The sequence below is a fragment of the Paramisgurnus dabryanus genome, chromosome 22 (genome assembly GCF_030506205.2).
Source record: "Paramisgurnus dabryanus chromosome 22, PD_genome_1.1, whole genome shotgun sequence".
Classification (NCBI taxonomy): Eukaryota; Metazoa; Chordata; class Actinopteri; order Cypriniformes; family Cobitidae; genus Paramisgurnus; species Paramisgurnus dabryanus.
The window spans coordinates 2,508,581-2,532,140 of NC_133358.1; the positions used below are offsets into that span (position 1 = coordinate 2,508,581).

Consider the following 23,560-nt stretch of genomic DNA (forward strand, 5'->3'; position numbering starts at 1 on the left):
GTGTTACGCTGAGACCTCGCTTATAAAGTTGAGAAACGCGTGCCTTGCCTTGTTATTTAAATACACCACAAAAAGTATTGGAAATGGGCTTAGGTTTGACAAGTAGATACATGTAAAACCTTAAGCTTACCATGAAATGTCTCGCAAGCCGATTGTCGAGTAAAACTGAATGTATATGATATGTTAACAGCGTGACTTGCGTCGGAGCCTATGGTGTAGTGGATGGTGCTCCGACACATGGTGTAGATGCACTTCTGGCCACCCGAGTTTGAATCCCGGCTCGAGGTTTTTTGCCAATCCCATACCCCTCTCATCACCCTATACTTTCCTGCCGTCTCCTTAATTACTGTCTATCTAATAAAGGCAAAAATGGCCCAAAAAAATAAAATAAAAAAACAGCGTGACTTGTTAGTTACCTTTTAAAAAATATTAGCGTGATGAGCCTTCAGGTGCCGCTTGAGGTTGGTTGTATTCTTCCCACCTAGATTGTGGCCACAGCCGCAGGTGTGTTGTTGTTGTGTCGAATCTGGTGCGCATGCGCGGCATGGCAGCAGCCGGGTGGTGGGCGTGCACAAAACAAGGATAGGAAGCGGCAGCATTGCTGAGACTTTTTAGCTAAAAACAGTCACGCAAAATAGGCAGAAATGACATGCATTGTGAACGTCAGACTTATAATCATTTTTGTTCCATCTCGTCTCGTCAGCGAAAACTCGAAAGCGTCTCGTCATGTTTTCTTAGAGACATTTTTAGCTAGTCATCGTCACGTTAGCTTCATAAAAAAGGGTGCATCAACGAATAATTTCGCTATCGTCATCGTTGACGAAAACAACACTGGTATAAAATACAGGTTTTGTTTATTTCGTATATTTTTTCAGTCACGTCCTCAGTTTTGTCTTCCATTGTACAGTGTTTATGGGATTAAAAAACAACTAGATGAATAAACGCTATTATTTGTGGTTATTTAAAGTTATCAGCTGGGCTCTTTAACTGCAGTGCTGGAGTCATAGACACTTCCTCCAAGAGGCTCAACCCTGTGTGAACCTTTAACAGACACACATAACATTATTATAAAACAAACAAAACTCACTATCACCAGATGGTTACACTAAATAATGCTGGGTTATTTTCAACATTTGGTCAAAAAGGGACGAGCCCAGCTCGCTGGGTTGTTTCAACCCATTGTTGGGTCAATTATAAACATTTCCTGGGTTCATTTTTCAACCCAGCGTTTGGTCAAAAAGGGACGAGCCCAGCTCGCTGGGATATTTCAACCCATTGTTGGGTCAATTATAAACATTTCCTGGGTTCATTTCAACCCAACTGCTGGACTCGTCCCTTTTTGACCGAACGCTGGGTTGAAAATATTCCAGCATTGTTTTAAAGTGTATGTGAATTTTAATGTCTCAGTGTTGATACTCACGCCAGACAGCTCTCCTCCTCTTCCTCTCTCTGAGATGTGTTGCACTCTTCATCTTCTCGTGTTCTTCATGCACCTCTGACCTCTGAAGCACTGGAATTTCACAGTTCTCCATCACCTGCAAAAAAACACACAATTAACTACAAAGCCATTTCCACATACTTTTTTGTTATGACCATGGACCCCTTGAACTGTAGAAATGTGATTCAGGTGGGAAGATCTAAACTAACATTTAATTCAAAGCATCACATGACTTAACCAAGCTGACATTCTGAATAACGAATGAGAGATTCTGAGTTTATATAATCAAAATATTTGATTTCATAATGCTTGCAGTGGTACATTGACCCCATGGCATATGAGACATAGCCAATCAAACCTACAGAACAGTAATTATAAGCATAGACGGTAAGAAGAACTGATGTAGTTTGTCAATGACCGTAGCTGCAGGATTCTTTTAAAGGTTAAATTTTTCATATCCAAATGCTAATTTGGGTCAATGTTGACTTCGGTCGGCTGTCCGGAGCACTGACTCATAAATGTGAACGAGGCATCTTAATTCACTATTATCCAAATGAAGAAATGAAACATAAAATGTCATCGTTCTTACCTCACCCACTGCACTGGGGGCAAATAGTGACCTGATAAAGAGATCTTTTTAAAAGTTCACTCATATGATACTGGGGAGACTGGGAATTCTTGTAATAGTAATCCTCTTTGACAATAACTGGGAATACTTTTTGGGATAAAAACAACTATCCCTGACTGCCCCTATTCACCACAAACCTGGTGGATCAGTTTTATGAGACAAGATGGTGTTTACTGTGCAAAAGATAGCGAACAGCGCCGCTGTTACTGAAAATCTGTTATCCGTGGTTTTTTTTAGACAAACGGACTAGCAAATGTTAGCATCTTTTTTAATAGGCATTTCCAGTTACGTGACATCTATTTAAAGAGTTTGCAGCATTCAAGGACAAACAAAGGTTTTAGAGAAACACAAACAGCATCGCATGCTGCGAAACCTCAAAAGCCACATGATGAAAACGGCTGGCATAAGTGAGTGTGTTTAATGCATGCTGGGTGCTCATCAGCGGTTTTGCCGAGCATTAATAATTTGTGCGAAGGTAATACTCAAGCTGTTGAAGCTGTAGTTGTGCATTTTTAATGGAAGTTTTACAGAAGTGGCGGCAGGCTTCACATATGCTCCAGTCGGCATATGGAAACAAGAGATGATGCAGCACAGTTGGCCAGAACGGCGCTTTCTGAGGCCGTAGACACTTAAATGCTAGCCTGAGAGGAAAGACGTACGCTCGAGTACATAAACCTACTGCCGTTTTAGCACACGGCCTAATGAATTTGCACGCGTTTATGTCCAGCGCCGTCTTGTTTCTGCAGATGAGGCGGATGTTGGCCCAATCAGAAGGGAAGAAGGTATCGGTATCGCATTTAAATCTGCTCAAATGTGTATTTACTCAGAGAGCAGTAAACATCTGCCAAGTAATGTTTGTTTTTAAAGCCGACCCTAACTTTAATAGAAACATCATAAAGTTGGTGTGGAACTGGAATCCGATTAAACTGCACTCTTTTCTTTTGCATGCTGACACGGCTTATTAAAAAAAAGCAAATGCTCTGCAGTAAACATACGCTAAGAATTTGTAAAACTTTTACTTATAAAAACAAATGACTAGCATTTATGGCAAATGTGTTTAAATGATGCACAGACTCAATATTGGTTTTATTACTGTCCCTCATGATGGTATCCACATTGAGATCACATGACCAGCTGGATGCTATTAAATGTAGTAAATAAAATACTCAAAAAATACATTATTATGAAATACAGCTATACATTTTATTAGCATTTCCAGACCCAAACCCTTGCAGTTTAGCTTTGCATGACTGGTATTCCTGGTACTTAATATACTGTATGGTGGTCTGGCAACACAATGACATTTACTATGCATGTTGTTTTCAATTCAAGTTAGATAATACTAAGTGTTGCTTATTGGCTGATTTTTACAGTAAAATTGCCTAAATTGTGGGCTGTTCTTTTAGGTTGTTGCTCCACAAAATGAAAATCAATACTCAAAATATGCTGACTCTCAGTTTAGTCACCTAATGGACTCTATGCATGCCAAACATTCGTGTTTGACTCAAGACTGCTATATAGTTTATGGTACAGAATTTACTGTATTTGCTGTACCCAACGTTACAATCTATAATAGGTGAAGAATTGTCCAGATATGCAAACACCAGAAATGATTAAAGTTTTATGGGTCTTCTTATCTCTGTAATTATTAAAGAGTGCATTTCACAAGACTGTCCCCAGAGTACGTATGTGAAGATTTAGCTCAAATATCATATAGTTTCATATAACATGTTAAAATTGCAACTTTGTAGGTGTGAGCAAAAATGTGCCGTTTTTAGGTGTGTCCTTTTCGATGCATATGAGCTGATCTCTGCAGTTAATAGCAGTGCCTTTGTTGGATAGTGCAGATTAAGGGGTGGTATTATCCTCTTCTGACCTCACAAGGGGAGACAAATTTCAATTAGTTTTTTTTTTCCCAGATGCTTGCAGAGAATGGTTTACCAAAACTAAGTTACCCAGTTTTCATTTTCACATTGAGGGCATCATTGTTTGGATAGCAAAAACATTGGTGAAAACGAGTTGTGTTAAGGCACATTTTTGGTGAGTTGCTATTTTGAAGTATTTATAAGAATAAATAACAACAAAGTACTTTAAACAAAGTTTATTTATATAACAAGCAAAATAAACAACACATAGATTACATAGGAACCCAAAACATTTGTTATTGGTATAAGGTATTTGTTCAAGAGTTCAGTTTAGCAACTAGCCACACCATTAAAAAAATGAAACCGGAAGTAAAGTTCGGACCAGACGCTCAATCGCGTCACCGCAAGTGCGTCTCTAAATGAGGACTGATTATGAGATGTTAGAAGGCGTAAAGAGCTGCCTCACCTGTAGCCTGGTAAGTAATTAAATGTTTTGCTTTAAACAAATTGAAATATTGGATATATTTTTAAATGTTTTTTAAATGCTACCCCACAGATTTATTGTATATGATGACTTTGTTCCTGTGGATAAGGTGAGATGAGAACCTTTTTAAGTAATGCTTTTCAAAACACTCACAGTGCTATCCGAGTGCTGACACATCTTTTTTTTTTTTTACAAAGAAAGAGTACAAACCTTTTCTTGGATATTTGTACATTATTCTTTGAGATTGGTCATATAGGCTATCCTTCCATTTACAGCAATTCAAAACTTCCTAATTTTACTCTTATGACTGAAAGGAAACAACGTTTAAAGGTTTTAATACAAAAAAATAAACATTTCAATACAAATAAAAACAACACAACTTTTTACGTCAATCTTAAACTGGTGGTCTTCTTACTTTTTTAGTTTACAAATTCTGCCATCTAAATAGGGAATCAGCATGGCGCCAGCGCAACTGGCTTTTAAAGGGGATGAGAGCTGAGACTTACGCCCAAAACACACCCATTACTCATTACGAGAATAGGAACAACCCCTTTAGACTGTGCACTTGGCCCACAAACCATTTTCCCATTGTTAAATTAGCAAAAGTGGATTCGGACACATAATTTTAGGCTACGTTTACATGGAAACGATCTGAAAAGAAACTGCAAAAGTGGCGTTGCGGTATCACTTTTTATTCCGCGTTTATACGAGCATTTTGAGGGGGAAATCTGCGTGCATATGGTGACGCAAAAGTGTGTGATATTCGATGTAGTATGCACTCCAGGCGGCTAGGTGGCAATGTGAAGCACTGACACACAACAACACCAAGTCCATGTGCCTGCATACAACTTTCTTCCTGGTTCTCCCAGGCCTCCGACGAATTGGCGCATTAACAGTTTCAATGAGGTAATTAATGCGCCTTCTCTCATCAATACTTGCTGTGAATAATTCGTACAACTGCTGGAAAGACTTGTATATTTATCAGAGCTGCTATGGCAACCTGAAGGTCCGACTTATGGAAATAATCTGGCATGTTTGTTGTTATTTTCCTGGACTGGCGCATGCCTGTGACGTAAACGCGTACGCGACGAGAGCCACCTTGAGCAGACTTTTGCGTTTTTACTCTTTAGACTCTTTACTTTTCACCCTCGAGCGTACTCGTGTAAACAGGCCCTTAGACGGTGGGCCATGCGCTTTAGACAAAATGCTTAGATAATTAAAATAGGGCCCATATTGGTAAAAACCTATACTGTATACCTTGTAATACACTGTAAGTCACTAAATGCATAAATATAAATATATCCTGAGATTTCACCAGAAGTACGTCAGTGGAGTTAAGTTCTAATCATTATTGATAGTAGGCAATATTTACAATTTGAGATACAGAAAACTGCCAGTGTCCACCTCAAATCCTTTTACACTTTAAGCTTTCCTATGCTCCAAAGGGTGTAAAAGCAGGTCTGTGTTAAGTGTGTCAGTGTGTCTCTAACTGAACAGCTTCTGTTTTTAAATTGAATCCTAATAAGTAGCCATTTGAATTTTGGTTACTGTATATCTAACAACATTACATTTAGTCATTTGCTTGAGGATTGGTGTTGCTAGGACCAGTAAGAACAACACAGAGAGCCGCTACCATTATATAGATTGGGGATGAATTATGGGGTGTTTAGGTCTGCTGATGTTTGGGTGCTGGCATGGCTGTTGCCTGTGCCCTGGGGTAGGCAGCTTTGAGGTTATCAGCGTCTTTCATGTGTCAGCCTGCCCACTACCACACCTATCATACACTTCACATATGGCCTGACACTTTCCCCCGCTGAACCACCTACACTCTTCATTTCTTCACAATTTATACTGATAAATCAAGTCCACAGGACTTTTATTCCAACCCTATTTACTTCTTTAATACACTGGTCTTATTGTAAACAAATTATCAGTGCACATTTTTTTCAAAGACAAAAATCTTATAAAATGTCATTTTAGATCAATGAAAACTTGCTCCACTTTTGAAATGGCTTTCCTATCTGTCTTCCAGCCCTATTACACAGAAATTCATCAAACTATGCAAATAAAATAATTTGTGAATGCCATTTTATATTGACTTATCCAGGTTTAAATCAGGTTATGTTATACTATATAAATAAAAATATGTCTGGAATTTGAACTTGTCAGCTGATACTCTAAAGGAAAACTATATCAGCATCCTTTGATATGGGGCAGTTTCATGGACATGATTTAAAGTTCGTAAAGTTAGTTTACCAGACTATGCATCAGTGGTTATGTTAGGACATTTACCAAGTTTTTACGAACATAACTTACAAAAAAACATTACAGGTGTGCATGTCAGTAGCCTCTTTCACACAGTAATCTCTGTAAATTACCATGAATTTACCAGAATGACTTTACCAGTAAATACAAAAATGTGCTGTTCAAACATGCAGTGATGTTACGTCTTTTTACCAGTGAGATATCATTTATACATCAGTACTGAGTGACCCAAATTGGTGGATCAGTGTGAATTTGCCTTTATTCTCCAGTCAAAAATAACGCTTACCAGTAAATTACTAGTAATCTTACAACCTCTATTACTGGTAAATCAGCAGCACTGATTTACCAGAAAGGTCCCGTTCACACATAATCTGTTAAATGCAATTTAACAGTAATTTACCAGTAAAGACTGTATGGGTGAAATGGACTAGTGAAAATTTTTAAGATATGTCAGTGCAGGTTGTTTTTACTTTAATGTCCAGCATGCATTTTAGTTGAAGAATGATTTCAACACAAAAAGAAAATCGTTCATATATAACAATTCATTTTAGTGATAAACTTCTGTATTTAAAAGGCTTGGGTAACACTTTGCAATAACATTAGTTAATGCATTAGCCAGCATAAACTAGCAATGAGCAAAATGGTTTTTCAGCATTTGTTAATCTTTGTTAATGTTGGTTAATGCCAATATAATAGCTGATGTTAGTTCATTATGCATTAACTAATGTCAACAGTTGTTAAAAGGAAAATTTATAACTGATAACATTAGTAACTGCACAATATTAATAAAAATTTATAAATAGATGCTGAAATTAACATGAACTAAAATAAATAAATGCTGTAGAAGTAAAAAAAAAAAAAAAAACGTTATTGTAAAGTGTTACCCAGGCTTGTATAGAGAATTGTGTATCTTAAATACGAACAAAGTTCAGGAATTCACATTGGCTCATTTGTCATTTAGGATCATCGCTGATGTGTTTGTGTTTGTGGCACTTGAGGGCCGCCCCTCAGACTGATATATATGCCGTGCGTTCGGTGGCGTTCTCATCAGTCACAAAGCAGCTCAGGACGCCATTAACCGACCGCACTGCCTGCAAGCAAGCCGTTGACGCGCACGTCGCATAAATCTGCTGTTTTTGACACGGAAGTTCTAAAATATTAATTTTGTTAGGATGATCCAGGTTGTTCTCGGGGGGGATGAGAGTTAATTCATGTGCTTGCAGTTGTTACCAAGCAGAATCAGTGGTACATTTAATTAGACAGCAATCTGGACAGCAGTCTGCGCCCTGCTGTTCAACTACATTTATTAATGTGTGAAACAGAGAAGCAAACTTTGTGAATATATCCTATTTAAGATTCCTGGATGGAAACAAAGGAAGAGAAGGAAATTAATGATGAACTAGCTGTGTTCCAAAACCTAGCGAGCAGTCTAACTAGATAGCATATCAGTACAAAATACCTGTAGGTGCCCTACAAATGCAAATGTTAATAACCTTCTGAGATATCTTACTTCATTTTAAGTATCCTCAATTTCCTGTACCCTTCACTGAAAGGCAAACATAGAATACATTATGAAATAAGATGCAACATACTAACTTTAAACTTTATACTGTATGAATCAACTGTTTGTGTTGCACAGAGCTGCTGTCTATGTTCAAAGACAGCAAGGGAGCTTACTGGGTTTTGGGACAAAGCTCTCTGTGATGCTCACCTCTATAATGGATCCATCAGGCTGTCGCAGGAAGTGCCTGTAATGCTGGCGTAGGCCGCTCAGGTGAAGGGTGTAGATGGACAGATGAGTGCTGGTCTCGCACCCTGTTACAGGTGTACCTGCAGGCGGTGCCAATCCTGCAACTGGCTCCTCCTCTGTCCAGATGTAATCATGCACTGCCACCTATTGAGACACATATACATCGGCATGAACTACTGAATTGCTGGAATTATCAGACCAGATGTTTGAGTCAAAGAAAGTAAAAGAGACACTATGTGTGCTATGTGTTCATGTAGCTGCATGTGTGTGTGTATGTGTGTTCAGGTCAAGGGTGGATCTGAGTGCAACTGCATGCTTGCACAAATGTTCACCCTGTCGCAATTACCTGCCCTACCTGCGGCCACAGATCAGCACTCTGTGAGATGAATCTAAACCCGGGTAGTTGACAGTAATGGTCTGTAATTTACAGCTGTGCTTGTGAGGTGATGAGCTCTAGCTGAGAGATGCAGGAATGTGGCGTGTCGGGTTTCTGCGTGACTCATGCAGCCTCTGACCCCGATAAAACATTAACACACACTAGCTTATAATAACCTCTTACAGACTAATCCTTAAATGAGTGAAAGTAAACGAAAGTATACACAAAATAGTCGCCTGTACCACTGTACCAGGATAGTATATGCTTGCCAAATTGTTAAATGTGCATCGGTAAAATACTACTTTCCACAAAACAATGTGTTGCATTTCCTGTTTACAATGGGATCATTAATCTCTTACACGACTAAAAATGTAATCTAATGAAAAATTAAAAGGAGGTAATTTCTGCAAAACAGAAAAATGTATAAATTATTATTTTTATTAGATGTTGATATATAACAATCCTTCATTACCATAGCAGGTCTGGTATTATGTTTTATGAGTCTGATGATTGTATGCAGGTCCCTTGTGTCTGTTATTCACGTATGTGTGTGTGTGTGTGTGTGTGTGTGTGTGTGCGTGTGCGTGTGCGTGTGTGTGTGTGTGTGTGTGTGTGTGTGTGTGTGTATATGTCACAAGGTGACGATCTCTTGGGCGGAACCAAAAGTCGGGAAACTTTGGTTCCGCCCGGATGTTTCCGCCCAGACCGAAGAACGGAAACACCGGACATCCGGCAGAGTCGCGGAGGCTGTAATCAGCCGATTGGGCACAGCTGTGCCTAGTTGAAGAGATCGCTGGGCAATTGGATGACTGAAGTACAGAGAGGAGTATATAAAGCACAGTTAGATCACAGTTCGGGAGTTCGGGCACGAGAGGGGGATTGACACGGGGAGAGCTCCTCTGCTTAGGGCAGGAGAGGTAAATACGTACCTTTTGAAGAGCCCGCAGGCTCTGTTGATCCGGGCTGCGCTAGAAGCGCGCGGAAAGAAGACAGGAGCTGCCTGGGGTGAAAGAAAGGCGATACGTGAGTGGAGAAAAGGAGCACCCCGAAGAGAGCATTGTGCTGTCAAGCCTGTGCTTAGTGTGTGCTGGAAAGCGGAGCTGTGCTCATTTTTGGACGTGGTGGCTGTCTGTGGTTCTCTCTCTCTCTCGTCGTAGTCTTTATTGTGGACCTGCTGGAGTAAACAGGAAAACCCTATGGGTAAGAAGGAACTTTGTGCTAACCAATACTGAAGGAGTAAAGCAGGAAGAAAATTGACCTTCTGGTACAACGTAAACAAAGGCTATTCGCCGTGAGTATACCCTTTTTGTGTGGAGTAACTGGCAAAAGTTAACTTGTATAACTATTGGAAACCTCCAGGAGAAGGAGGGCGGCCCTACCCCTATAAGAGTGTGGTGGGCGAGCCGTGAGAAGTCCAACTTCAAACAGCCACCGCAACGAGACTTATTGTGGTCGTATTTCCCATCGCCTTATCGTAGCCCAAGCGCAGTGGAGGACACCGGGCGCTTCCCTTGTTGTGGTGCACTTATAGTGTGGTGAGTGAGACGGTGTAATAAATCTTTTTCACGTTTGGAGTGGTGCTGTGTATTGCTGTGGGTTGCTGTGTGTCTTGTAGACGAAGCCCCGCATCATCCAATTTCTTCCACTGGGCAGAGGACGGAGAGGCCAACGACTACAGAAACCACTGTTACTATAAATAGTGTGCTGTTTGGAGTGCGAAGGGACGCAGACTAAGAGCTGTCCGTGACCGTGAGTAAACCATTGGAAACCATTTCGTGGTGTGAACTTACCTGTGTCTGTTTTCGTCGCAGAGTCAGAGGCGAAAGGGTCCGCCGCCCCGTGGTCTCTACGAAAAGGGCGCCCCCGTCTAGGAATCGATCGGCCTATGGGCATTGGAGATAGGGCAGCGCTCGACCCGGTGAGGTGGTGTGTGACCTTCGCCCCTCTGTTGACCTACGGAGGAGAGCCATACCTACCCAGAAAGCTGTAAACAGCAGAGCCGGTGAGAATTACTCGAAGTCTCAGTAACAGTGTCTTTGTGTCCTAGCGGCCACCTGTGGAGAGAGAGCAGAACGAGAGTGAATCATTGAAGAGCAAACTGTGCACGTGATACCTACCCAGAAAGCTGTAAACAGCAGAGCCGGTGAGAATTACTCGAAGTCTCAGTAACAGTGTCTTTGTGTCCTAGCGGCCACCTGTGGAGAGAGAGCAGAACGAGAGTGAATAATCGAAGAACAAATTGTGAACGTGATACCTACCCAGAAAGCTGTAACCAGCAGAGGAGGCGAGAAATACTCGGAGTCTCAGTAACAGTGTCTTTGTGCCCTAGTGGCCTCCTGAGGAGAGAACAGAAAACGAGAAGGAACATGAGGAGAATGGACTGTGTGAAGATACAGTGGTGGTGGAGGAGAGCCTAGAGTGGCCATTGTTTTAAGTCCCCCGTTTCCCCTTCCCTATTTAATATTTTTAAGTAATTTAATAAAGGATATTTTAATTTTATGCTTACCTTGTGTGTCTGGTCATTGGGGTGGCTTTGGGAATCTCCTCGAGGTGGAGAAAGGGGCGTGACCTTATTTACATCTGGGTCCACCCCGACCTGTGACAGATTTGGCGTAGTCGGCAGGGCACCTCGGGTTGAGACCAAGGTCCCCCAATGGCCTACCACGTTTTTTTAAAGAAAAGCTCCCATCAACACCCTATCAGTCCCTAAACAACGCGTTCTCGGGACGAGAACGGATTGGCGGGGGAGGATGTCACAAGGTGACGATCTCTTGGGCGGAACCAAAAGTCGGGAAACTTTGGTTCCGCCCGGATGTTTCCGCCCAGACCGAAGAACGGAAACACCGGACATCCGGCAGAGTCGCGGAGGCTGTAATCAGCCGATTGGGCACAGCTGTGCCTAGTTGAAGAGATCGCTGGGCAATTGGATGACTGAAGTACAGAGAGGAGTATATAAAGCACAGTTAGATCACAGTTCGGGAGTTCGGGCACGAGAGGGGGATTGACACGGGGAGAGCTCCTCTGCTTAGGGCAGGAGAGGTAAATACGTACCTTTTGAAGAGCCCGCAGGCTCTGTTGATCCGGGCTGCGCTAGAAGCGCGCGGAAAGAAGACAGGAGCTGCCTGGGGTGAAAGAAAGGCGATACGTGAGTGGAGAAAAGGAGCACCCCGAAGAGAGCATTGTGCTGTCAAGCCTGTGCTTAGTGTGTGCTGGAAAGCGGAGCTGTGCTCATTTTTGGACGTGGTGGCTGTCTGTGGTTCTCTCTCTCTCTCGTCGTAGTCTTTATTGTGGACCTGCTGGAGTAAACAGGAAAACCCTATGGGTAAGAAGGAACTTTGTGCTAACCAATACTGAAGGAGTAAAGCAGGAAGAAAATTGACCTTCTGGTACAACGTAAACAAAGGCTATTCGCCGTGAGTATACCCTTTTTGTGTGGAGTAACTGGCAAAAGTTAACTTGTATAACTATTGGAAACCTCCAGGAGAAGGAGGGCGGCCCTACCCCTATAAGAGTGTGGTGGGCGAGCCGTGAGAAGTCCAACTTCAAACAGCCACCGCAACGAGACTTATTGTGGTCGTATTTCCCATCGCCTTATCGTAGCCCAAGCGCAGTGGAGGACACCGGGCGCTTCCCTTGTTGTGGTGCACTTATAGTGTGGTGAGTGAGACGGTGTAATAAATCTTTTTCACGTTTGGAGTGGTGCTGTGTATTGCTGTGGGTTGCTGTGTGTCTTGTAGACGAAGCCCCGCATCATCCAATTTCTTCCACTGGGCAGAGGACGGAGAGGCCAACGACTACAGAAACCACTGTTACTATAAATAGTGTGCTGTTTGGAGTGCGAAGAGACGCAGACTAAGAGCTGTCCGTGACCGTGAGTAAACCATTGGAAACCATTTCGTGGTGTGAACTTACCTGTGTCTGTTTTCGTCGCAGAGTCAGAGGCGAAAGGGTCCGCCGCCCCGTGGTCTCTACGAAAAGGGCGCCCCCGTCTAGGAATCGATCGGCCTATGGGCATTGGAGATAGGGCAGCGCTCGACCCGGTGAGGTGGTGTGTGACCTTCGCCCCTCTGTTGACCTACGGAGGAGAGCCATACCTACCCAGAAAGCTGTAAACAGCAGAGCCGGTGAGAATTACTCGAAGTCTCAGTAACAGTGTCTTTGTGTCCTAGCGGCCACCTGTGGAGAGAGAGCAGAACGAGAGTGAATCATTGAAGAGCAAACTGTGCACGTGATACCTACCCAGAAAGCTGTAAACAGCAGAGCCGGTGAGAATTACTCGAAGTCTCAGTAACAGTGTCTTTGTGTCCTAGCGGCCACCTGTGGAGAGAGAGCAGAACGAGAGTGAATAATCGAAGAACAAATTGTGAACGTGATACCTACCCAGAAAGCTGTAACCAGCAGAGGAGGCGAGAAATACTCGGAGTCTCAGTAACAGTGTCTTTGTGCCCTAGTGGCCTCCTGAGGAGAGAACAGAAAACGAGAAGGAACATGAGGAGAATGGACTGTGTGAAGATACAGTGGTGGTGGAGGAGAGCCTAGAGTGGCCATTGTTTTAAGTCCCCCGTTTCCCCTTCCCTATTTAATATTTTTAAGTAATTTAATAAAGGATATTTTAATTTTATGCTTACCTTGTGTGTCTGGTCATTGGGGTGGCTTTGGGAATCTCCTCGAGGTGGAGAAAGGGGCGTGACCTTATTTACATCTGGGTCCACCCCGACCTGTGACATATACCTGTAATGTACCTCCCTGCTCTGATACACAACAAACAAGCAGAGGATGTAGCATGGTATATAGGTCATGCATTTCAGATGCATTGGTGTGTGAAGATCATCGTGGCTCTCCCCCAGCTGGGCCTGAATCACACACTAGTTATACTGTACACACTCTTTCTGGCCTCAAACACAGATACACGCACACTATTTTGTACATATAGTATCCATGTGTAGGAATGCACTGACACGGCACGCTACTTTCTTTATACACTTCATTCTGTAGCCACTAACAAAACACTACGATACTTAAACATTTACATTACATTTACATTGTCATGATAAAATCACACTTCCTTGTATTGTACAGTAAGCTTTTGTCAGGGTTATGTGATAAAGTTAAGATAAAGCTCTTGTATCACATTAAAATGGTTTATTGATGGTAAAAATGGTAATTCCCACATGACTCACTTTCTCTCTCTCTCTCTCTCTCTGTGCTTCTCTTTACCCTCTCTCACCAGGAAGTTTTTCAGTCTGCAGTCAAGTTTATAAACTCAAGGTGACCCCTTAATTGGCTCTGTAATTACAACTGCTCTGAAAAAACACAGGCCTTGTCAAGCAGGGTCAAAGCGAACGAGAACTTTAATTTCACTCTGCAACCATGTCATGATTTTCCAACTACTTAAGACTGTTGGCTAAATACGAGTTGTGCTAGTTAGGAGTTTGAGAGTCATTACTGCATGTAATTAGACACCACTTAAATACAGGCTGCCTAGAGAGACTTTGCAGGATTGAGGCATTGAGGATTTTCACATGACACATCAAATGGCATTAGAAAGACATCACAGGGCAAATTGCAAACACTTAAGACCTGTTGTGAGAGCGGTCGGTTCATGTGTGGCCTGACAGATACTGTAGGATCCGATGTTTACTGCTTCACAAGTGAAATTTTTAATGTCTCTGCCATCTTGTCATGCCTGTTTAAACTAGGGATACTGTACTTTAAAAAAAATCCAAAAAAAAAACTTTTTGTATCAATTTATTATTTTGTGTTAACTGAATGAAATAAGCATAATCATCCTACTAACAAATAAAATTTTTTGATTGTACTTAGATAAATTCGTAAGTGTTTGTCCAAATTGTTTCCCAACTTGCCAAACTGAGTAATTTGAAGAAAAAACAAAACAAAAACAATGGTCTGAAAGTTCCCAGCATGCATTGTGGCGTGTTCACTTCTTTGGTTGATGTTAATTTAAAATGATAACGGTTTTAATGTTTGCTGGCTATATTTATGTTGTTAATGTTAGTTATATGTTGTATTTAGAGTGATGTTTGCTAATTGTTACCATGATTGAGAAGTGTGTGTTCAGTGTAGAGGGCGGCACAGTGTTTACAGGTATGCGTGCATCACTGTTGCCTCACAGCAAAAGGTCTCTGGTTCAAGGTCTGAGTCAGACAAAGACTTTGGTCAAGAGACCTTTCTATGTCGAGTTTGCATGTTTTCTCTGTGACATTGTGGGTTTACTCACAATGAGAGAGAGAGAGAGAGAGAGAGAGAGAGAGAGAGAGAGAGAGAGAGAGAGAGAGAGAGAGAGAGAGAGAGAGAGAGAGAGAGAGAGAGAGAGAGAGAGAGAGAGAGAGAGAGAGAGAGAGAGAGAGAGAGAGAGAGAGAGGCCTGACTAATACCTATGTAAAGGCCATTACAGTAATCCAGGGGCCTATACCATGAAGGTAGCTGAACAAACTCGGGGTTACAGAATTGGTTTTGAGTTGACAAAACCAAACCGATGCAATCAGGCTTTATTGGTCCCATGAAGCGGCTTATCAACTTTCTCTGTCAACTCAGGCTTTGATCTTTAGGCTATGATTACTCCCCCCGCGCGTACACATAAAAGAGTGACGTCGGCACCGAACAACCAATCGGAATAGAAATAGAGAGAGCACGTACGAGCAGTGTATTTTTTTAGCGGAGGAGCATGAGTTAATTATACAAAAGTATGAAGATTAATTTCAAGAGCGAAATAGCCGTCTTTTAAAGACATGGTCGGGAAATGTCCGGGGAACTATGAAGCTGTTAATGTAGGCTTTCTTACAGTGCGAGGACCACCTTGCGCATGGTTCCACAAACCGTGTTTTCCCCATCGACCGCATACAAGTGTGTACCACTTGCAAAAAAGCGCAACGCAATACACAACATTTACGGTACAGTAAGGGCACGGATTCAACGTAATACATTTCTTATGTGAGGCTAGAAGTTTGCAAAGATAAGAGATTCCTTCCGTGGAAAATCTAGATATTTCATACAAATAACTGGGCAAGGGAAAACTAAAAACTCTCTCTACGAAGTGCTCTAACAATTTGCGTGGAGACCCCTGAGACTTATTTCTGCTTTTGATGTTTAATATTAATCACCCTCCTTTTCTTTTTGTTTTTTCTTAGTTTTTTCCTTTTTTTTTTTTTTCTTTAAATGCGGTATCAACACGAAAAATAGTGATTGTTAAATATGCCTTAATGTTTGTATTTGAATATGCTCAATAAAAAAATACAAATAAATAAAGTTTGCACGGAGACGCTAGTAGTTACGTCACCTATATATTTCTTTGCTCGCAGCTGATTGGTCAAACTGCAGTCTCAGATCTCGAATCCAGAACATAACCTGCCCCGGGGCAGGTTAGCCGTGCAGCGTAAGGAACCGACTGGAAAATGACTGGAACCGAATGTAAACGGCACTGACGTGTGTGCATTCTGCAGACCCACGCGCAGCAGTCAGACAGAAAGAAACTCCGGTGGCCTTGCAACCAATTTGGCGAGCTGCTCCATTCGATTTACTTTGTTATCTGACGACGACACCAACGTAACCGCTAAAATGTACATTTATAATTGACTGACATGTTTCTCAACGAAAATGAACCTTCCGACAACCACACAATGTCGCAAGCGCTCTTGGCAAATAGATGAGAGGTTTGAAAAGGACATTGACGCACACAGGTGAGAGAGTTCGGGTCTTCTCGGGTCCGTAAAAAAAAAAACACATTTTTAAATTACCCGAGACCCCATGCCGCTATTATTGTACCCGACCCGTGTCCGAGGCACATATGAAACTTTTAGACCCGAACCCGATCGGGTCTCGGGTCGGACCTCAGGTTTTCGGATCTAAGTGGACCCGTGAAGACCTCTAGTTCTAGTTTTCCCAAGAAGACTCTGCATAATTAGGCTAATTTAAGGGTCAATCAGACTTTGAAGAAAGTTAATAAAATAGTGAAAAAAAAAAAAATGTCTCATTTGTCTGATCCAGTCCAAACTTTCATCAGGTGAACACAGATAAATAATTTTATATTAAAATCATATCTTCTTTTCATAATGGACTCAACATATTGAAACTCCAAAAACTCAAGGTGTTGGGACGGGACCCATATACAGTAGATATAAAATAATGAATATATTTGTTAATGGAAACTTTGTGTTCAGATAGGAAATTTCACATTTATTTATATAGCGATTTTTTTGTTGTTGCAATTTTCAAAGCAGCTTTACATGAAAAATACCCAATACACAGAATAGAACAGGAATAAAAATTAGTGGCAAAGATTAATCATGAATAATTGCATACAAAATAAAAGTGCATTTTTGCATAATTTATGTGTGTACACTGTGTGTAATTATTATGTAAAATAAACAGAGACACATACATGTACACATTATATATGTATATATGTGTGTGTGTGTGTGTGTGTGTGTGTGTGTGTGTTTACGAGGACATGAATAGTGTATAATAACATGTTTATTATGCTATAAAGGTGGTTTACGGGGACACAGAGAGTGTCCTCATAAACGGAAAAGCTAAAAAATCATACTAAATGGTAGTTTTTCATAGATTAAAGACTGGCAACAGGTTTTTGTGACATTGGGGTTAGGGATTGGGGTAGGTAAGGGGAATAGAATATAACAGTTTGGACAGTATAAAATGCATTGCGTCTATGGAGATGTCCCCGTAAACCACATACAGTACACCAACATGTGTGTGTGTGTGTGTGTGTGTGTGTGTGTGTGTGTGCGTGCGTGCGTGCGTGCGTGCGGCCGGGTAATTATCACGTTGGGGGGACCAATTGTCCCCACAAAGATAGGAATACCAGTATTTTTGTGACCTTGTGGGGACATTTTGATGTCCCCATGAGGAAACAAGCTAATAAATCAAACAGAATGATGTTTCTTGAAAATCTAAGGTATCAGACAGTTTCCTGTGATGGTTGGGGTTAGGGAATGGGGCAGGTAAGGGGAATAGAATATACAGTTTGTACAGAATAAAATGCATTACGTCTATGGAATGTCCCCAAAAAACATGGAAACCAGAATGTGCGTGCGTGCGTGTGCGTGTGTATGTATATATTTATATATACATAATAATTACACACAGCACACACATATATTTAGCAAAAACTCATTTTTATTTTGTATGCGATTAGCTGCGATTAGTTTTTATCCCATTAATAATAGAAATAAATAAATAAATAATAAAGACTTTTTTAGGAATATTAAAACACGCAGTCAGCATTCTTAGCAAGCATCATAGTATTTTATGTAAATTTTGTCTGAAATGTTGTATAAGGCTAGAAATGGCTTGCCGGATGCATTTCTCCAGCATTTTCTTAGCGCTGTCGGTAAGTGCTCGACTCAATGTCTGTCTGTTCTCAGGGAACCCATCTGTGGATTAAGCAGATAGCATTCAAGTGAACTAACCTAATTCCAGCCAATCAAGCTGCGATTTATTGTGGACGTCTGTATTCAGAAATCTGATAGAGTCCATATCAGTCTCTTTATTTGAATCTGGAGAGACAGCCATTGCTTCTTTGAGGACTATAAACATCAAACCACGTCTCCCAGCCGCAACATAAATTCAGATTTTGCAGGCGTTACAGCAAACGGAGAGACGAGAAGGAGATTCAGGAAGTATAAACAGCGGCTGGTGTTTCACTCTACTCAAATGAGTCTCTGCCAGTACCCAAGCAAATGAGATTACGCATCTCCATATTTGTAAAAATGGATATCCAAAATTTGATAAGTGCATTATTTAAGTGCAAGTGCCTCCTCACAACCGAATACGCGGGCCAGTGAGTATAAAAACAGCGGTTTAATGGATTAATAATTACTGCAGTGTCCGAGTCAGAAGAGAGAGCCGAGTTTACTTAAACAAAAAATTAGAATTTATATTTAGTGAATTCCTGTGGAATAAAAATATGACTAATTATCAAAAAGTGCATATTTAAAAAAGTGATCAAGTGTTAGAAACGGTCTCAGAACAAATTAAAAGCAAAAATTAAAATCATGTGAACTTACAACAAGTATTTTCTCTGCTGATATAATTTTCTACTGCTATAATGTTTCTTAATTTTCTCACTTCCAGATTGTATAAATAATCTGATTATTCAGAAGAGTAAAGTTCTGGAGATCATAGAGATGCATTTCACAGCCTCTTACACACTGACAAAAGATTGAACAGAGCTCTTGATTGACAGAGATGCGTAAGATATAGTTTGAGGTTCTGGAAAGAACTGGTGCAGTCAGAAATCAAACCAGATGGACCAAACTGAAATTTTAAAAGTGCAACCGGACCCAGTAAGGGAACAAATAAATAACGTACACCAACTTTGGATCACTTGCAGACTTTTGCTTTACTCCTCCAAAAAATATTTTTTAAGACATTAGTGTATTCTTAGTAGCTTCCCTAGCACTCTTTACTGTACTGTATCTTTTTTACCCTAAGCACCTCTGCTCTATTGACCTTCCACTCTTGAACTACCCGTCCACCTCCCTCACAGCAGTTTATATAGAGAGTGCCGCTCTGCCGCTGGAATCTGCCGCTTCTCAGTTCTGTCCCACTTGGCATTAATTTACAGTGGGAAAATAATTAGAATCTCACTTTTGCAAAGAGTGGAGTGAAAATGTAAACAATGCTTCCCTGCGGGCGAGTGCTTCATCACGTTGACAGGTGCATTTGAATGAGCCTGTGTGTGTGTGTGTGTGTGTGTGGCGGACAGCCTGGGTTATTTATGTGGAAGTTGCACATGCCAGGCCTGGAACAGTATGATGGGCAAACTATAGACAGACTATGATGGGCAGACACAAGGAGATCAACGCAGAGTTAATATGGGGCCAGTGAGAGCATTCAGGGGCCACAAGGCTGATTTACTGGGATAAGCTATTCTCCAATACAAATAAAAACACTAATGTACAAAGAAATCAGCATTCAGTTACACAGACATACAGATACCCAAAGGAGATATTTGTTTACCAGAGACTGTGCTGAAATAGATCCTTTATAGGATGTTAAATAGAGATCTCAGTTATGTTTCATTTTCGTTTATAGCTTGTCTCTGCTGTTTTTTGAATAAACACAGTATACTGTAAATATACACTAAAATGTTCTGGGTTGTTTTTAGCCCAGGGTTGGGTCACTATCAGTGGCAGATCTAGACCATTTCAACTGGGAGGGCCAATCTGGGGCCAGTTGTACTGTTAGAGGGGCCAGTTACATTTAGACCTTATTCTTGTCATATCATTTTCTGCACTGCACTGCAAAAAAATGATTTACAAGAAAAAAATTCTTAGTATTTTGTTTTCAGTAAGAATAGCTAAAAATTAAGTCTATTAATAAGTCTAGTTTTTAGACAAAATGTATCAAATGTAAGTGATTTTGTGCATAAAACAAGCACATTTTTTTTAATTTAAATAAAAAAAAAACTTAAAAAACTAGACTTATTTTCTCGGGTTGTTTTGCTCATCAAGAAAAGGCATCTTAATTTAAGATTTTTTTTATATTTTTACTGAAAACAAGAAAAAAATACTTTCGTAAAAAAAAATTATTGAAAATCATTTTTTTGCAGTGTCCACTAAAGGCATTAACAGGCCAAATACCATGTTTATGCTACTGTTCAATTACGGATGAAAAAACAATGATCGCAAAAAAATTGTAAAAATAATTTCACACCGACACTGGTCACTACTGGACAGAAGACAATGATGGGTTATTTTCAATCAACCATGAGTTGAAACAGCCCAGCAGTTGGGTCATTTTAACAGCACAAGATAATGAGAGGCAATAAAAAAATGAAGACCTCTATCTATATATGATTTAGGATCAATCATCTATCACCATATTCTGTGTAGGTATACAATATACTGTACTTTCTCAGAATTAAGGGTACAATATCTGTCAATAGGGTGCTACCCTATGTGTCATGATCCTGTCAGCCCTGTATGTCTTATGTGTTTCATGTGACAGGATCATGGCAGCCCTCACTGTTGTCTTGTTTTGTGTGGAGAGTCACGTTGCCTGTGTTTGTGTTTTTTGTGCCTCGTGCTCTCCTGTCTTAAGTCTTGACCCCGCCCCCTCGTTGCCTTGTTAATTATTCATTATTAGTTTACACCCTTCACCTGTGTGTCCTCGTTCACTAGTTTAGTTCTTCCCTATTTAAAGCCATTGGCCCTCATTTATCAAAAGTGCGTACACCAAATTTCCAGCGTACACCTTGCGTACACCCAAAACCACGGTGACTTTGAGATTTATCAATATGGACATTGGCGTACGGCACGCTCAAATCCTACGCCAGCTCAGGAGGTGGTGTACGCACATTTTGAGTTAGTGCAGAAATGCGCAAAAACTTCCTAACACCACAAAACGTACTGACAAACTAAAATATATGATATATTATGACCCACTGTAAAAAACATAGTAATTATAAACTTCAGTGTTTATTTTTATGCAACAATGTTCAATGTTTAATTTTTGAGACTTTACCAAAGCATTTGATTTGTATGCATATGTATTCCTTCAGTTGAGAGCCTTTGCGCTTTACCTTATGTTTCAGAGCGAGCATGTGAACGGAGCTTAGTGGGAGCGGAGCGTTGAGCGGTGCGGTAATATTACCATCAAAGCGCCTTTCCGAAAATTCCGCTCCCTCAGCACCGCTCGTTGAACCCAGAACGCCCTTTGATAATTTGCTAGTTCGATAATCTGTAAAAACGTCTAGCAATAAGTTATGGAATTCAAGCCTTATACATAAATGTAAAGTAAAAATCAAAGTTAAGATTGAGCAGGAAGAAAAAATTGAAAGGGACTGCGGAGAGACTGTAAAGAGTTAGCAAATATTCTTCCTGGAATCTGAAGCGGCACATTGCAAGAAAGCACAAGGATGTGCTACGAAAACATGGTAATGCAATAAAAGGTAAGCTAGTTACGTACCATTCGATGATAAATAAATACAGATGAGGTAAGGTAAAATGCTTGTGTTGAATGGAGCCGTAAATCCGATCATGATGACATGCGGACAAAATTATGGCCACGAATAATTTTTTATGCTATGGACACTTCTTTTTCTTATTTAGTCTAAAGTATGGCCATAAATTTAGAATTTGTTCCCAATATTCAACAGTTTGTTCCTTGGAATTAATTATTATAATATTTAGAATATTTCGTAATTACTATTACAATTATTATTACTTCAAATTATGAAAAACATGTGGATGTCTTGGAAACAAATTGTTAATTTGAATTATATCCGGAGCTCCGTATCAAACTGGATCTAAGCTAACAAACAACTGTATGTAAATACAGAACAACACACTACAAAAGTTACTACATCATTTTAAAATATTATATAAAAAAATTAACTGAACCATTAAGCAGACATAGAATTTAGATGTAGGCAACAGTAAATAATAATAAGAATAAATAATTATTCTTCTAAATATCAATTAATAATAAAAATAATAATAAGAATATTACAAATTGTCATCCAATTATTAATGTGTCTTTAATCCCACTCTTTAAACTGCCAAATAAAACAATTTGGTTTCTTTTCACTTCCCCGGATTCTCTTCTTTGCCGTCTTTCGTGTGTCAATGGCGTAAAATGAGGGCGTGGGGGAGGCGGAGACTTGAATTTATATGGGCTTGTTATTCTAATGACGCTCGTTTTCGGCCGCGGCATTTATGAAGGGCAGATATTGCGTACACCTGAATATCTACGGTACGCACAGTTTCATAAAAATCAGGCGGTGAGAGGAGTGTAAGCATAATCTTACGCCAACATATACGCCCGTTTCTACGCAAGAATGATAAATGAGGGCCATTGTGTGTGATGTCCTGTGTCGGATCATTGTGTGTGTCACTGCCATGGATCCTGTTTTGTTTTGTTTTGCCATGTCTTGTTGTATGTTATCATTTATATTCTTGCCTTTTTTACCCCCTCGAGGGTGTTTTTGTTATATAATAAAAGTATTTTTGGTTGAGAGCTGTCTGCACTTGGGTTCTGTCTTCCCCATCCCTGACACTATGAAAAAGTACACCTATATTAGTAGGGGAGAGCAGAGCACAAACTATATTCAAAAAATATTTAAGTTAGATAAAAAAAACATAATCAACAAACAGAACTCTGTTACAAATGAACACTTAAAGTTTGTTTGTGGAACCTATTGTTATCGTACAATTACACAAAAAAGTGCAATAACATCAGGTTGGTTTGGTGACTTACACACTCAACTCAGAAATAAAAAACATAAGATAAAGAAATTTACTTTCATGCCTCCAAAAGACTCTTTGTTCAATATCTCAACCAAAACACATGAAAACTTTTCACAAATTCACAGGAGATCATCTTCTGACACTAAGAGAAAAAAAGCACAGGGCCCGGTTCCCCAAAACGTTCTTATCGCTATAAGTAGTTCTTAACCTATTCCTAAACCTCTCTCTTAACTCTATGGCACGATTCCCAAAATGTTTGTACGCTAAGTATATCTTCTGTAAGTCACACTTTCGTAAGGTCGGTCGGGCCCATTCGTAAGCTCTTTCTTAGCGTTGTTTGAGTACAAAACCCTATCACCGCCACTGTGCAGCAGTCTTTGGAAATCAGCGCAGTACAAGTATGGTATGTTGACAATGTTGTGGCTCAACAATGATTTAATTTTAAAGGACAAGTTGGGTATTTTACACTTAAAGCCATGTATTCAGATTGTTTATGATGAAATAGAACGGTTTTGACAGAAATTTG

At 40.3% G+C, this 23,560-nt stretch overlaps 1 protein-coding gene across 1 annotated transcript in view; it reads right to left on the reverse strand.

The window, feature by feature from the left end:
* Positions 1-837: 837 nt before the first annotated feature.
* Positions 838-23,560, reverse strand: part of ofcc1 (orofacial cleft 1 candidate 1) — a 73,820-nt gene continuing 51,097 nt past the window's right edge. The window contains exons 10-12 of the mRNA XM_065288009.1: positions 8,392-8,574; positions 1,421-1,535; positions 838-1,041 (exon numbers count right to left, since the gene is read on the reverse strand). Of these exons, the coding sequence (XP_065144081.1) occupies positions 971-1,041; positions 1,421-1,535; positions 8,392-8,574 (369 nt within the window). The 3' untranslated portion in view covers positions 838-970. The remainder of the gene's footprint in view (positions 1,042-1,420; positions 1,536-8,391; positions 8,575-23,560) is intronic.